The sequence below is a fragment of the Elephantulus edwardii genome, unplaced genomic scaffold (assembly GCF_000299155.1).
Source record: "Elephantulus edwardii isolate Elephantulus edwardi_28Jun2011 unplaced genomic scaffold, EleEdw1.0 scaffold00039, whole genome shotgun sequence".
In the NCBI taxonomy this organism is placed as follows: domain Eukaryota; kingdom Metazoa; phylum Chordata; class Mammalia; order Macroscelidea; family Macroscelididae; genus Elephantulus; species Elephantulus edwardii.
In genome coordinates this window covers 14,691,814-14,705,026 of record NW_006399789.1, presented here as the reverse complement: position 1 = coordinate 14,705,026, position 13,213 = coordinate 14,691,814, and the positions used below count along the sequence as shown (strand labels likewise).

Genomic DNA, 13,213 nt, shown 5'->3' with positions numbered 1-13,213 from the left:
CCAGTTTGTTCTGGACTTTTCTGTGTGTGACCTGGAATAATATTTAAGTGGAGATGAGTCACTTTAAATTTCCAGAACCCTGAAAATGGCTAGTGTAAGAAGCTAAGATCTACCTATGAATTCCCTCATAATAATTTTGTGTGTCCAAGTTTTAAAATGATAAAGTTCTGTGGTTGTTAAACTCATAACATTTGATGCCAGCATGGTCCATATTTATTAGTTCACAATGACCTTGTGATGATAGATTCTGAGGGTAATGAAGAAGTCCATTGATAGCGATTCTGTATTAGATTTGAACCATGAAATATGTTTGGTTTGCTGTTTGCTTCTAGAAAGGATATGGACTTGCAGCAAGTTCAGATGCGGTGAGAAGAGGTTGTTGAGAAGCCGCTGCTCCTGTTCAGATGACTGTAAAGACAAGGGCGACTGCTGCATCAACTACAGCTCTGTGTGTCGAGGTCGGGTTTCCACGGCTCGTTTGCTTCTTCATCAGCCTGATGTCTTCCTGTATTTTGGGTGTAGAGGCTGTTGTTTATATTGGAATGTATACTTCTTGGCCAATTATATTTAAATAAACTTGTTGTTAAAGAAAATTGCAAGCACAGACATGAATAGAGAGATTGGCATAATGAACCTTCTGCCCATCACCTGGCTTTGTAGTCGTCATAAGCACAAGGTCAATATTGTCTTATCGACTCTAGTCATTTGCTCTCTCTCTACCACCTCTCACATTATTTTGCTATCAGCTGCATATTTTTTTTATGCTTTATTTGTGGAAAGATTCCTGGCTGATGTCTGTTTCGGGTTTCCTCATAATAAATGAGGATCATGTCTGCCATGTGTGAAAGAGTGAATAATAAAACTGCGTCAAAATATTATGTAACTGGGAGTGATTCTGCTGTCTTGTCCAGGTGTACAGGGTTCTTTTAGACCCTGGCTATATATGAAGGGAAAGTTAAAACATCAATCAAGGTTTCATTGCCAAAAGATTTTGCTGAGATTGTAAATTTTGGTTGAAACTATTAAGACTTTAAAAGTGAAGAGATAACCACTGGATCTATGAAATACAGTAATATATTTTAGTCTTATAATTATGCAGGTTTTTTTTCTTCCTGATTTGTATTTTATATTTCCTTATTATCACATGCAGGGAGCTCTGCTGGCCTGGCCCATAGGGAGTTGGGCTACTAATTCTAAAGGTACACCTATCTAGCAGTTCAAATCCACCAGCAGCTCCATATGGACAATCTCCTCCTGTGTGACTTACAATCTTGGAAATACTGTGGAGGGTCAGCAAAGAGTTGGTCCTAACTTTAGCTATGAGTTTGAGTATCACATCCAGTAGTATCTGTTCTCTGTTAACACGTTTAGATTTTTTTTTTTTAAAAAAAGTCTTAATGTTTATCTTACAGGTATTCGGGTTGTTAGCATTACATGTGCTCAAGTTGTTTTATTTCTTGACAATGTTTTAGGTGAGAAAAGTTGGGCAGAAGAAACATGTGAGAGCATTGATGAGCCGCAGTGTCCAGCAGGGTAAGGTGATGTTTTAAGATAATAGCTTCGTAATAAATGCCATCACTTTCTCCTACTGTGAACAGGTAAAACTAATAACTAATTCATTGATCATTATTTTTAGTCAGGCTTGTGCTTGACAGTGGAAGCAGGGAGTTAATCCTGGGATGTTCCCTAGTCCAGAAACCAATGGAAAATAAAAGGGAGATCATGCATATCTGGTATTATGGCTTTAAGTGAAAGTATTTATATCTTTCTTTCCTCCTGAAAATTTAAGTCTTTGTACTTGTAAGGCTTTTACTTGTAACAAATTAAAGGTGTTTCCTCCCCACCACCCCATCGGTGGCTTAGGAGTAATCAGTTACGTGGCAGGGTTCTAATCTACCAGCTTCTCTCTGAGAAAATGATGAGCACTTTCCTCCCATGTAATTAACTGCCTTGGAAAACTCACTGGAGGGTCAGTCATGAGTGGCTTCAGACTCAGTGATAACTCAGAAAAACTCAGTTCAAGTTTTTAAAAATATTTTATTTGCATTCATTTGTTATAAAGTTTCTAAATAATTGAAATATATCTGAGAAAATACTACACATTTTTTAATTCCTTCCCCCCCTCCTTTATGTTCTTAAAGTCTTTTGCACAGTATATTATCTATAAAATGTTTTGCACAGTACCATCAAAGTATCTTGTTTAGAAATTAAAGAGTAGAAATTTTCACGGAGATTTCAGATGTGTTTACTTTTGTTCCATCAGAGATTTACTACCTGAGATAATTTTAAGTAGTAAATTTCAGAAATATATGCTTTCCTTTTAATGATTTTCCAAAAATGTAAAATTTTTTCTCTTACCTTGTTTTATTTATGTGTATCATTCATTTTAGATACATAAAAGGCCTCTCATTTTCCCCCTTTTGAATAAAGAGTTCGTTTTTTAAAAAAACCCCCAAACCCAAACAATAGACATAGCAATCCCAACAATAAAATCAAAACAAACGATTAATGAAAGGACCTCTTTTTAAGGGAGACTTTTCCAGTAGACTAAACTGTCTTTGATGAGTAAAGGCTAGTGGAAATCTTAGACATTGTGAAATGTAAATCTTTCTTTTGCTTCTAAATAAAATGGAAATATTTTTCAGTCACAGTATTGACTCTTAGTGAACAAAAGTAATTCCTCCCTTTTGAAGAAGATCATCATTTGGAACTTGAAGCTTTTATGTCACTGACTCACCTGAATGGCTTTTATATTTTCTGTTGGTTGAATAGAAATAATTTTATACAAATGTGGACCTTGAAGACTATACAAAACTGTGTTTACAGATTCACTCCAAGGAGCTGTTACCGATACTTAGTGGATACTAAATTTTCTCCCTTTGATGGGCTTATGTTTGTGTAAGGATAAGAAGGTGAGAAAGTATTGTTATAAAAGACAAGGAGAGGTATTTATGTCTATATTTTGCATTATCAAGTGAACTTTCATAGTTACTTAGTAACCTATGATTTTCTGCTCATTTACTGCAAGTTGCACAATTACTAAACTGGCTATTTTGGTGTAGCCATGTAGTTATACAGAGGGGTTCTCGGCTGAGTTCATTATTGTACTTTCTGTTTGTTTTTTTACCTTGTTTACATTTCTGCCCCATTAACTAGTATGTATTTGCATATAACAACTGATTTCTCTCTGTGTGTGTGTGTGTGTGTGTATGTGTGTATGTCTGAACCTCCTCCTTTTTTATTCCCAGCTTTGGATTATTTCTCTATTGCTTAGTTCTTTGAAGGTGATCTTGTTAACTGCCTCTAACTTTTCTATTAACTATTACCATTTTAAAAATATATTAAACTTGAAATATTTTACAGTTAATGAAGCATGAGATGCTATATGAGATGAGAGACAGTTGAAATGGAAAACTGTTGAAAACAAGTTTAAAGAATTGAAAGAAGACAGTTTAGACAATGCTGCTTATTAACATTTATTTTACTATGACTTGAGAAAATGCTGTCATCACATGTTAGCAGTAAAATGTATTGGTCTGGCTTTGGAATAATAGCAACCATGAATGACATGTTTTGTATGGTGATTATCAAAATGTTAGTAGTGCTTACTGAGTACTGTATGGTCACACACACACACACACACACACACACTTTATATATAAATGTAAAAACACATATGTGAACATCAATTCATGTAAAAATGTCCTTCATGAGTATACTTGCTGAGCTTGATACTTTGTCTCTCTTCTCTTTCTTTTTTTTCCTTTCACCCCTTAATATATTTTTTTTTCTTTCTCATTACCCAGGTTTGAGACGCCTCCAACCCTCTTATTTTCTTTGGATGGTTTCAGGGCTGAATATTTACACACTTGGGGTGGACTTCTTCCTGTTATTAGCAAACTAAGTGAGTAACTGCAGAGTTTACTGTGGGGATGCGATGGTTTCGACGAGCTAGACAAGGCAGGTGGTCCTTTTTGGAAAAGTACCGACAGAGTCTTACTGTTTTGCCAGATTACTCGCTTGCTTGGTAGTTGAACTTGATGAGCGGCTCAAGACACCTTGGCCTGGCTCAGGCACACCTTATTACGCTGTTCCACAGAGAGAGGTTATGGAAAAACAGTAAAAAAAGAAAGAAGGAAATTCTTGACCACCTCAGTCTTTTCTTGATGTATAATGTTGCTAATTATCCACTTGTAAAGTGTGAAGCTTATGGTCTTTGATCTTCTTCCATAAGTGCCTCAAGTCTTCTTTGCATTCACAAGCTGGCTTGTATTATCTGCACATCACATGGTTCTAGTCTTCTGCCAGTCCTGATACTTTTTCAGGCAATGAGATACTGAATTGCTCCTTCTCAATAGCAGGGCAGGTGATGAGGAACTTGATAGCATGGCTACGTCAGCAGGGACACTCCGCTTTCTTTTCTTTATCTGAGTGAAGCCAAAAGATGATGCTTGTCCTTGAACACTGAAAAATTTATTTAGATGTAGGTCATTTTGAATCTTTGGGTTGGGATAATATTTTTTGTTTCAACCACTGCTTTACCCATGCATTAATTTTGCAAATTTATCTGTATGTACAATATGTTTGGTTTTTGTTTTTTAAACTCTTCTTGAGATTTAGATATTTGACCCACAAATAGTACTAAAAAGTGTCTAGCAAGCATTGTTAATCTATGTGGTTTGACTATCTTGGACTTAATGTTATTGTTAAGTATAACATACTTAATTTTGAGGGTACTATTTTGAACTCTCTCGTATTGATTTTGGGTCTACAATATTGTTTTATCATATATACAATTTTGTGTAGTTTGAAAATCTGACTTCAGGAACACTAGTGGCCTAGTAGGTTGTACAAGGAGTTATACTGCCAACCCAAAGACACATGGTTCAAATCCACCATCTCCACAGGAGAAAGATGGCCAGTCTTTTCCCCTGTGATTTACAGCTTCTGAAAAGCCTCTGGAGAGTCTGATCTCAGTTGGTTCTGACGTGATGGCAGTGAGTTTCAATTTTTTAGTTTACATGCCTCCTGAACTAATGGTTTTTACATGACGTAGACTGCTATGTAACTAAAGCTAAAAAGAGTGAACAGATCTTCTAATAACGATCTCTTCTTTTCCTTTCTAGAGAAGTGTGGAGCATACACTAAAAACATGAGACCAGTTTATCCATCAAAAACATTTCCCAACCACTACAGCATTGTCACGGTAAGCTATACATTGCCACTTTTCTTTGCCCACAGAGGAGTCTCTGGGTGGTGCAAGTGGTTGAACATTCACCTACTAGCGGAAAGGTTGCCTGTTCAAATATGTCCAGAGTTGCCTCAGAAAACAGACCTGGTGATCTGCTTCCGAAAGGTCACAGCCTTGAAAACCCTGGGGAGTAGTTCTCTGCACACGTGGGCCCACCTGAGTTAGAATAAACTGAGTGGCAAATAACAAGAAAAGCTTCATAGAGGTGACTTAGATGTTAATACATTTTTTACTGGAAGAATTAGCCTTCAGATTAGAACAAAAAAATAAAATGTTTTTCCTTTCCAATACGTAGAACACCAAGGATTGGTATTTCCTCTGCCCCTGACTAGTGATGACATTGGAAAGTGACTTTTATCTTCTGTGTCTTAAGTTTTCTCGCTCTTGAAAGGAGGTAACTAAAAGCTTCAACAATGGCTGACTTCATGGTTTTGTTTTAGTTTTAAGGTCTTAGTGGCCTGGTTTTCCTCACTTGTTTTATGACTTAACCATTTTGGAGCCAAAAATCTTGTCCTGCACTCATGTGTTTACAATGTGCTCTTATTTTTAGTCATCTGCAGCAAGCCGCTTTTCCTGAGGACACATAGAATTGCAACTTTGTTTTTATTTTAGTCAGTTTTCAGATTTAATTTGAATCTAGAGGGGGAAGAAAGGTAGACTTCTTTTAACCTTAGAATTGAAGCCAGAAAATGAGTACTTTAGATTGATACAGGCTATTTCCAGACTCAGTCAAAAAGGGAGTCTGTGCTGTGGGAATGCTTTCTCCTGCACACAAAAAGAAAGCAGTGTCTTTTCCCCCCCTAGCCTTTGGTGACTAGACTTTGGCCTATTCATATAGACCTTTGTCCACACTGTTCCCTGTTTGTCTTCTCTTGCTTCAGGAGCCCTGGGAGCAGAGCATATTACATGTACAGCTAACTAAAAGGTCATCAGTTTGAATCCATCTGCCGTTTCATAGGAGATGACAAACACAACACAATCTCTTGAGTGATTGTATTTCAGTAGCTCTCTTTGCTTTTTCTTTGGCCATTTAATTTTACTTTACTTATCATTAAAAGGTTCCTATCTTACCTAAAACCCTGAAATTTCTGTTTTTTAGGGACTTTATCCGGAGTCTCATGGCATAATTGACAATAAAATGTATGATCCCAAGATGAACGCTTCCTTTTCACTTAGAAGTAAAGAGAAATTTAATCCTGAGTGGTACAAAGGAGAACCAGTAAGTTCTTGGTTGGTTTTAACTATTAAATTGAGTACTACACTGGAATGAGTGAAAAGAAGGACGTTCTGACAGGAATGTATGGTTAGAAACCGTCTGTATGACAGTAGTTTTACCAGGGGAGTTTGTGTGGGAAGGAGATAGGAGGAAAGTGTACATGGGTGAGCAAATAATAAAAAAAAATGGTTTCTTTTACTATGTAATTATGAACTAAATGATATATAATTTACTGTTGTATCTCAGAGTAGAATACCACATTCCTTAGAAGTTTTAATAATTTTTTTCAGTTACTGTGTCTGTGGCCTTCCTTTTATAAGAGGAGATGAATACTAATTGTTGTAGGGTTTGTACATGTATAATGAGAGTATTTAATTTTAGTGCTGAGTTTGGGTTGACTGAGCCATTTTTCATTTCTGCTTGATTTCTCTTTATCCTGGTAGCATATAGCAGTCGTTTGTGAGGAATAGTTTTAGTCTTCACAAAGCTCATTTGTTTCTGCCAGAAATGAGTCTTGCCTTCATTTACATGTGCTAATTTAGAAAGTCCTCTCTTGATTGTGATTTGAATGTGTTCTCCTTTTTATTTTTTTAAAGTTGCCATAGAAGTTATATACTGTTTATTTAAATAGTTTGGTAGTCTTGTTATTCATCTGAGAATGAAAAAAGGGCCTAGTGACTAAGATTTCAGGTCAATCTGAAATTAATGAATGATTGGATATTGTGTGTATTGTAGTTAACAATCTTGAACAAGACGTGCAATGAAGATTGAAATGAGAAGAAGGGAAGGGAAATGTATATAAATGAGGAAATGAAAATGAAATTTCTTTGTAAACTTTCATTCAAATCACAATAAAAAAGAATTTTAAAAGGATTTCAGGTTATAAATTCAAGCTTCTGCTCTGCCTTATTGTGGGAATGAATAATATAGTTTTTTTTTGAACAATGATTTCTTTCTGTGCCTTGCTTTTCTCATATAATCACTGTAGAAATAACTCATAGGGTTATATAAATTAATAATGTAAGATGTTTACAGTAATAATATTTATTATTGTGTTTGGCATTAATAAGGGCTTAATTAATGTTATCTATAATCAGCAACAACAACATATCAGCAAAATTGTCAATTAAATGCATGTGTATATGAATTTTTCTTTCAAAGGAAATCTTTAACTAGTGGTGTCATTCTGGAAGTTACAAGACTTGTCAACCATATCGTGTTCATCATTTCTGATCATTTCACATCTTTTTGCTGCTGTTTAAGGGATTATATTATTTCTTTTGATGTGCTTATTTCAGTCTAACAGCTGCCACTTATTAATATTAAAAAATATTCTCTGTCACTTGAGGGTATTGGTATTGGATGAACGCATGTTTTCCTAACAGATGACTGTTTGTGTATTTGACTAACTTTCCTTTATCATCTTCTCTAGATTTGGCTCACAGCTAAGTATCACGATCTCAAATCTGGCACATTCTTCTGGCCAGGCTCAGATGTGGAAATAAATGGAATTTTCCCAGACATCTATCAAATATACAATGGGTATGCACTTCAAAAGTATATGTAACTAACATAAACCTCTGTTTTTCATCCTATCCTTTATATCAAGTTCTAACCTCTAGTGTTGTAAATGTTAAGTTGGTTGAAAATAGAGAACTATCAGAATAAGAACTCAGACTTTTAGTGGATTGTAGATATGAAAACAAGTGTTTTCTAGAAGTCTTCTCGAAAGTTCTGACAACATTTTGGGGTTTGCATTGAGATATATGTGCAAAGATCAAATATGTTATCATGGTGAAAGTGCGATCTGAGGATAACAATAGACCAGTTTGAATCCCAGCATAAAAAAAGGTGACTCTAGGTGAAAGAGAAGGTGAAAGTATTAGAGGACAATTAGGTATTTGGAAATATAACTGAAAGAAAATATGAATAGCATCTTCCTATTTTCATTAAAAACCATGCTTTCTGATATGAGGGGCTGATTAAAAGAATAACCTACCTGTGGTATTTTAAACCCATGATGTAAGATAATAAGTATGTTAATTACTTTATATATTTCTAAATATAATAATACTATATTAGTATGAGATTGTTGTTGTGTACCGTAGAGTTGGAACCGACCCATAGCTGACCTTCTGGCAGGTTTTCAGAGGCAGTTAATTGCACGGGAGGAGATTGCCCATCCTTCTCCCGCGGAGCAGCTGGTGACCTCGAACTGCATATCCTCAGGATTGCAGTGTAGCTTCTTGCCACTAGGCGACTAGAACTCCCCATGTGATTACAATAATATTAATACTTACTAAGAGTCTTATGCTCTACCAACTGAGCTAGTCAGGTATAAATAATATTAATAGTTATTGATAATTTTCTCCCATATGCTTTACGCCCTGAGAAATCCTTTGGAGGGTTAACTGTGAGTTGGCCACTAGCAGTGAGTGAGGTAGATGTGAAAGACTCTATTTGACTCATTTTAGTAAGACATGAGATAATTTTATTTTCTACTTAGGAAATTTCTTTGGCAAATAATTTATTTTCCTATAATGAAGTACAAACAAAAAAGATAATTAAAAACCATGCGATCAATGCATAACAGTTTTCACTGACACAGGATAGAGCAGGGTTTAGGGCTGTTGTACTTGGGTCGCTAAGAGTCGCAGGCAACTTGATGGCACATAACAACAACAACAACAATCCAATGCTGCTCAGTGTTTTTAATGGTTCATATGAGCACAGTATAGTACCTCTTCTCTACCTTATTATTTTCCTCTTTTAAAAATAGCACAGATGTTAACTGAGATTTTATGTGCCATGTTCTGTACTTGATATGGTGAATTAAAATATCAGTGGCATATGGGCTCTACCTCCTGGTATCCAGGAGAGAACATAGCCAGCTGGGGCAAATACACTGATAGGGTGTGTGTGAATAGATAGGTCTATCTAAGCCCAGAGGCATGGGGAATCAGAGTTGCTGAGAAAAGATGGTCTTAGAACCTGTATTTGCATGAGGGTCTATTTCCCAGGTTTTCTATGGGGCATCAGTGGGTAAATTCTTCATTAATTATCCTTTATAAAAACATTAGCTCATTGGTTACTCATGAAAACAATGCAATAGATATTCACAGGTACAGGATACTATCATGAAGTAAGATAGAGAGAGGAAGTTTAAACTTCCCACCCCTCAGCTCTTTATATATGTGTGAAACCTTTTTTTTTCCCATTGAGAAAAGAGGTTTAATTTTGCAAATAAAACTCTTCAGCTTGATTGATGCATTGCCTTGTTGTAGCAGCTCTTAATATTATTTTCATTAAGAAACACCTATATTTTAATGCAAGCCAACAGTGATCACAGATTTGTTTCATTTTTCTTATCCTCAATTTTAGTTCGGTGCCATTTGAAGAAAGAATTTTAGCTGTTCTTAAGTGGTTGCAGCTGCCTCAAGAAGAGAGGTATGTAACTGATGAATTTCTATTTTGAATGCTCCTTGGTCTCAGAAATCTTTAAGCAAGATTTTCAAATAGACTTTACTGTTGACTATGGTAATTTATGACCGATTGAACTCTACTGTAAACTACGACAGCTAACTTGTGAAGAATTTCAGATCTGTACGTTATTTCTCAGCAAATTTAGAGATGCTACCTCAGGGTTATCAAATTTGTTGTTAGTGTTAATTGTTGAATTATTCTTTCCATTCTGTTTTTCAATGTGTTCGTAAAATATTACATTTTGATACTGTTTGATTTAGACCACACTTTTACACTCTGTATTTAGAAGAACCAGATTCTTCAGGTCATTCCTATGGACCAGTCAGCAGTGAAGTAAGTACCTTTTATCAGTGTTTACTCCATTCAACTGAATCTTGCTTTGAAAAAACTTTCTATTCTGCAAGAGTCTATGATTTCTGGAAAAATTTGAGTGTTAAATATCATTTAACTTAAAAAATTTATTAAAATAAAGGCTTAGGTGAGTCTTTTGTTCACACTTTCTACATTACTGATGATGAGTAATATTCTTTATGTATGTTTTCTATTCCATTTCTCTTATTCACTCCCTAGCCTAAGTCTAAAAATGAAATGCTTCTTAGTGATCCTATTTCTAGTATGTGTGTATTTTCTCTTATTCTAGTTACCAAGGCAGGTTGACACCGTGACTCCACAGTGGGTATGAGCATGGCAGAGGTTGTGAGGATGGTTCAAGACAGGGCGAGGTTTTGATTTGTTGTTCATAGTGTGACTGTCTGTCACCCCATTGTTCCTTAGGAGTTGTAGGTGACTTGAGGGCACCTAACAACAGCACCATTATCTACTCCAGATCCCTCTACCTTGGTCTAAACTATAAGGTTTTTAAAGTATTTTACAGTTAGTTAAGACTCCAAGTTTCTATGTACATATAGGGCCAAATAGCAGAAAAACTTTCCTATGAAAGCACCTCCTGAGGTGGTAAAACTCTCATCACCCTGAAGCATGCTCACAACAGAGCTCTGACACCAGAGGATTGGAGATTTTTATCAGAAGAATTGAGAAGTTTGTTTTATTGAGAGATTACTACTGAAGTAGAGCTTGGGAAACAAGTCATGCAATAATGCTCTCAGTGTAACATCTCATTGCACCTGGTGTTCCTTCAGGAACTTAGCCAGCTCCGGACTAGCTAATCTATCTGATGCATTAGCACAACAAGTACTGCTGACAGTTATTTGTATCTGTGTCCCTATCACTATCTATATCTCTCTTGATCTTTTTTTTTTTAATAGTAGAGCATGGGAAGCATCGAAATAAGAATTGATTTAGTTTATTTTCTCTTACTTCTAAGTGAACGTTCCTCTTACCCTACATTTCACTCAGTTTTAAGATAGAAAAAGAAATATAAATAAAGGTCTGTGAGTATTGCTGACCATATAAAGAGAAGAAATGTTTTCTCAGGGATCCCCAGTCTCAGAATCCTTGTCTGGTTCCCTTGAGCCCCATCTGATTGCAAGGTATATGAGACTAGGGCATGTTCTTGGAAAATACAATCTTTCTTAATGGCAAGAGTTTCATTTCCAAATTCCTGGTACACAGTCTTCTCCTGTTCATCCAAACCGGATGGCTTGTGAGCTTCAGAATCCATTGGACAGATCTGCTGCAGAAATCTCTTTAAAGTGTTGAAGAGAAAAGATGCAAATTTGAATACTAAGGTGTGCTGACTCAAGCTATGGTATTTTAAATTGCCTCACATGGATACAAAAGCTGGCTGGTGGATAAAGAAGACCAAAGAAAACTTTTTATCTTTGAATCATGCTATTGGTGGAGAGTATTGAATGAACTGACAAAAGAACACATAATTCTGTCTTGGATGAAATTCAACCTAAATACTTCTGAGAAATGAGTATGATAAGACTGCATCGCATATATTTTGCATGTGTTGGATCCAGAGGAACAAGTCCCTATATAAGAAAGTTGTGCTTGGTAAAATGAAGGGTCAGGAGAAAAGAAGAAGAGCTTCATCAAGATGGATTGACAGATGGCCTGTATTAGTGACTTCAAGTATAGCAACAATGTGAAGATGACATAGGAACCTGGGCAGTGTTTCATTCTGTTGTATGTAACATTATTCTGAGTCAAAATAGACTTGATGGTACAACTTAATCTAACAGGACATAATTTTTGGTAATCAGTTGTTATTGTTGAGCTGGATAATGACTAAGAATGACAGAAGAAAAAGTAGGTGCCTTTGAGTTGTGACACTGGAGAAGAGTCTTCGAACATGCCATAGACTGCCAAGAAAACAAACAGATCTGTCCTGGAGAGGGTGAAACCAGGTTGCTCCATGGAGGCAAGGACTTTGAAGCTGTGTCTCACATTCTTTGGGCATTTTGTCAGTATGGAGAAAGACATCATGCATGGAAGGGTGGGGGCTCAGCACAGGATGCTCGATGAGATGGATTGACACAGTGACTGCGGCAGTGGGGTCAGGTGTGTCAGAGACGGTGAGGTTGATTCAGGACAGGGCAAGTTGTTAGGTCACGATGAGTCATAGTTGACTCATGAGCACATGACAACAACAACAGACAGTCAGTGAAAACAAGGAAAACACTCTAGGAAATAGAACATAATCGCCACAACAGTGAGCTAAAGTATACTATCTTGTTATACATAATGTGGTCATGAGTTGGAGCAAACTGAATAATAACTACTAATGTATTGGTTAAAAGTAATGGCAACAAGAAGAGAGGAAAAGAATTCTCATTCATCAACTTTCACTACCAGAACTCCTGGTAGTTGAGTGAATGTTCAGTCATAGTGATGCTGGAACCCAGAGGAGAACTGTTCCCTGTGATTTCCAAGTCTCTACTGTTTATAGAAGCAGATTGCTCTTTTGCCCATGAGTGGCTAGAGGATTTAAACCACCAGTGTTTTGGTTAGTAAGCAGAAGTTTAACCACTGCACCACTAAGGTTACTCTTGAATCCAAAACAGCTGGCGAAACCATCATCCCCATTTTGCTGTTGTAACCTAGATTTGCCTCTTTTAAAGAGTGCATACTGGGTCACCGTCACCTCCGATGAAAGAAGTGAGTAGAAAGGGAAGTTATGTTCTGTTTTTATTCTTTCTGTATTGGTTTTTGGGATTTTTGTTGTTGTTGTTGTGGTTTTCCCCTAAAAGTGATCTCACATAAGTCCAATATAGTTAGTTAATCCATTTTGCCCTTGATTTAAATACAAATGCTTTTCTAAGAGGTGAGCTAAGGAGCATGTTGGACCACAATGTAGC

The 13,213-nt window shown here is 36.3% G+C and overlaps 1 protein-coding gene across 1 annotated transcript in view; it reads left to right on the top strand.

Moving 5' to 3' along the window:
* Positions 1 to 13,213, top strand: part of ENPP1 (ectonucleotide pyrophosphatase/phosphodiesterase 1) — a 116,771-nt gene that overhangs the window by 67,263 nt on the left and 36,295 nt on the right. The window contains exons 4-11 of the mRNA XM_006884988.1: positions 333 to 458; positions 1,473 to 1,533; positions 3,807 to 3,904; positions 5,127 to 5,206; positions 6,351 to 6,470; positions 7,900 to 8,009; positions 9,849 to 9,914; positions 10,211 to 10,283. Coding sequence (XP_006885050.1) covers positions 333 to 458; positions 1,473 to 1,533; positions 3,807 to 3,904; positions 5,127 to 5,206; positions 6,351 to 6,470; positions 7,900 to 8,009; positions 9,849 to 9,914; positions 10,211 to 10,283 — 734 coding nt within the window. The remainder of the gene's footprint in view (positions 1 to 332; positions 459 to 1,472; positions 1,534 to 3,806; positions 3,905 to 5,126; positions 5,207 to 6,350; positions 6,471 to 7,899; positions 8,010 to 9,848; positions 9,915 to 10,210; positions 10,284 to 13,213) is intronic.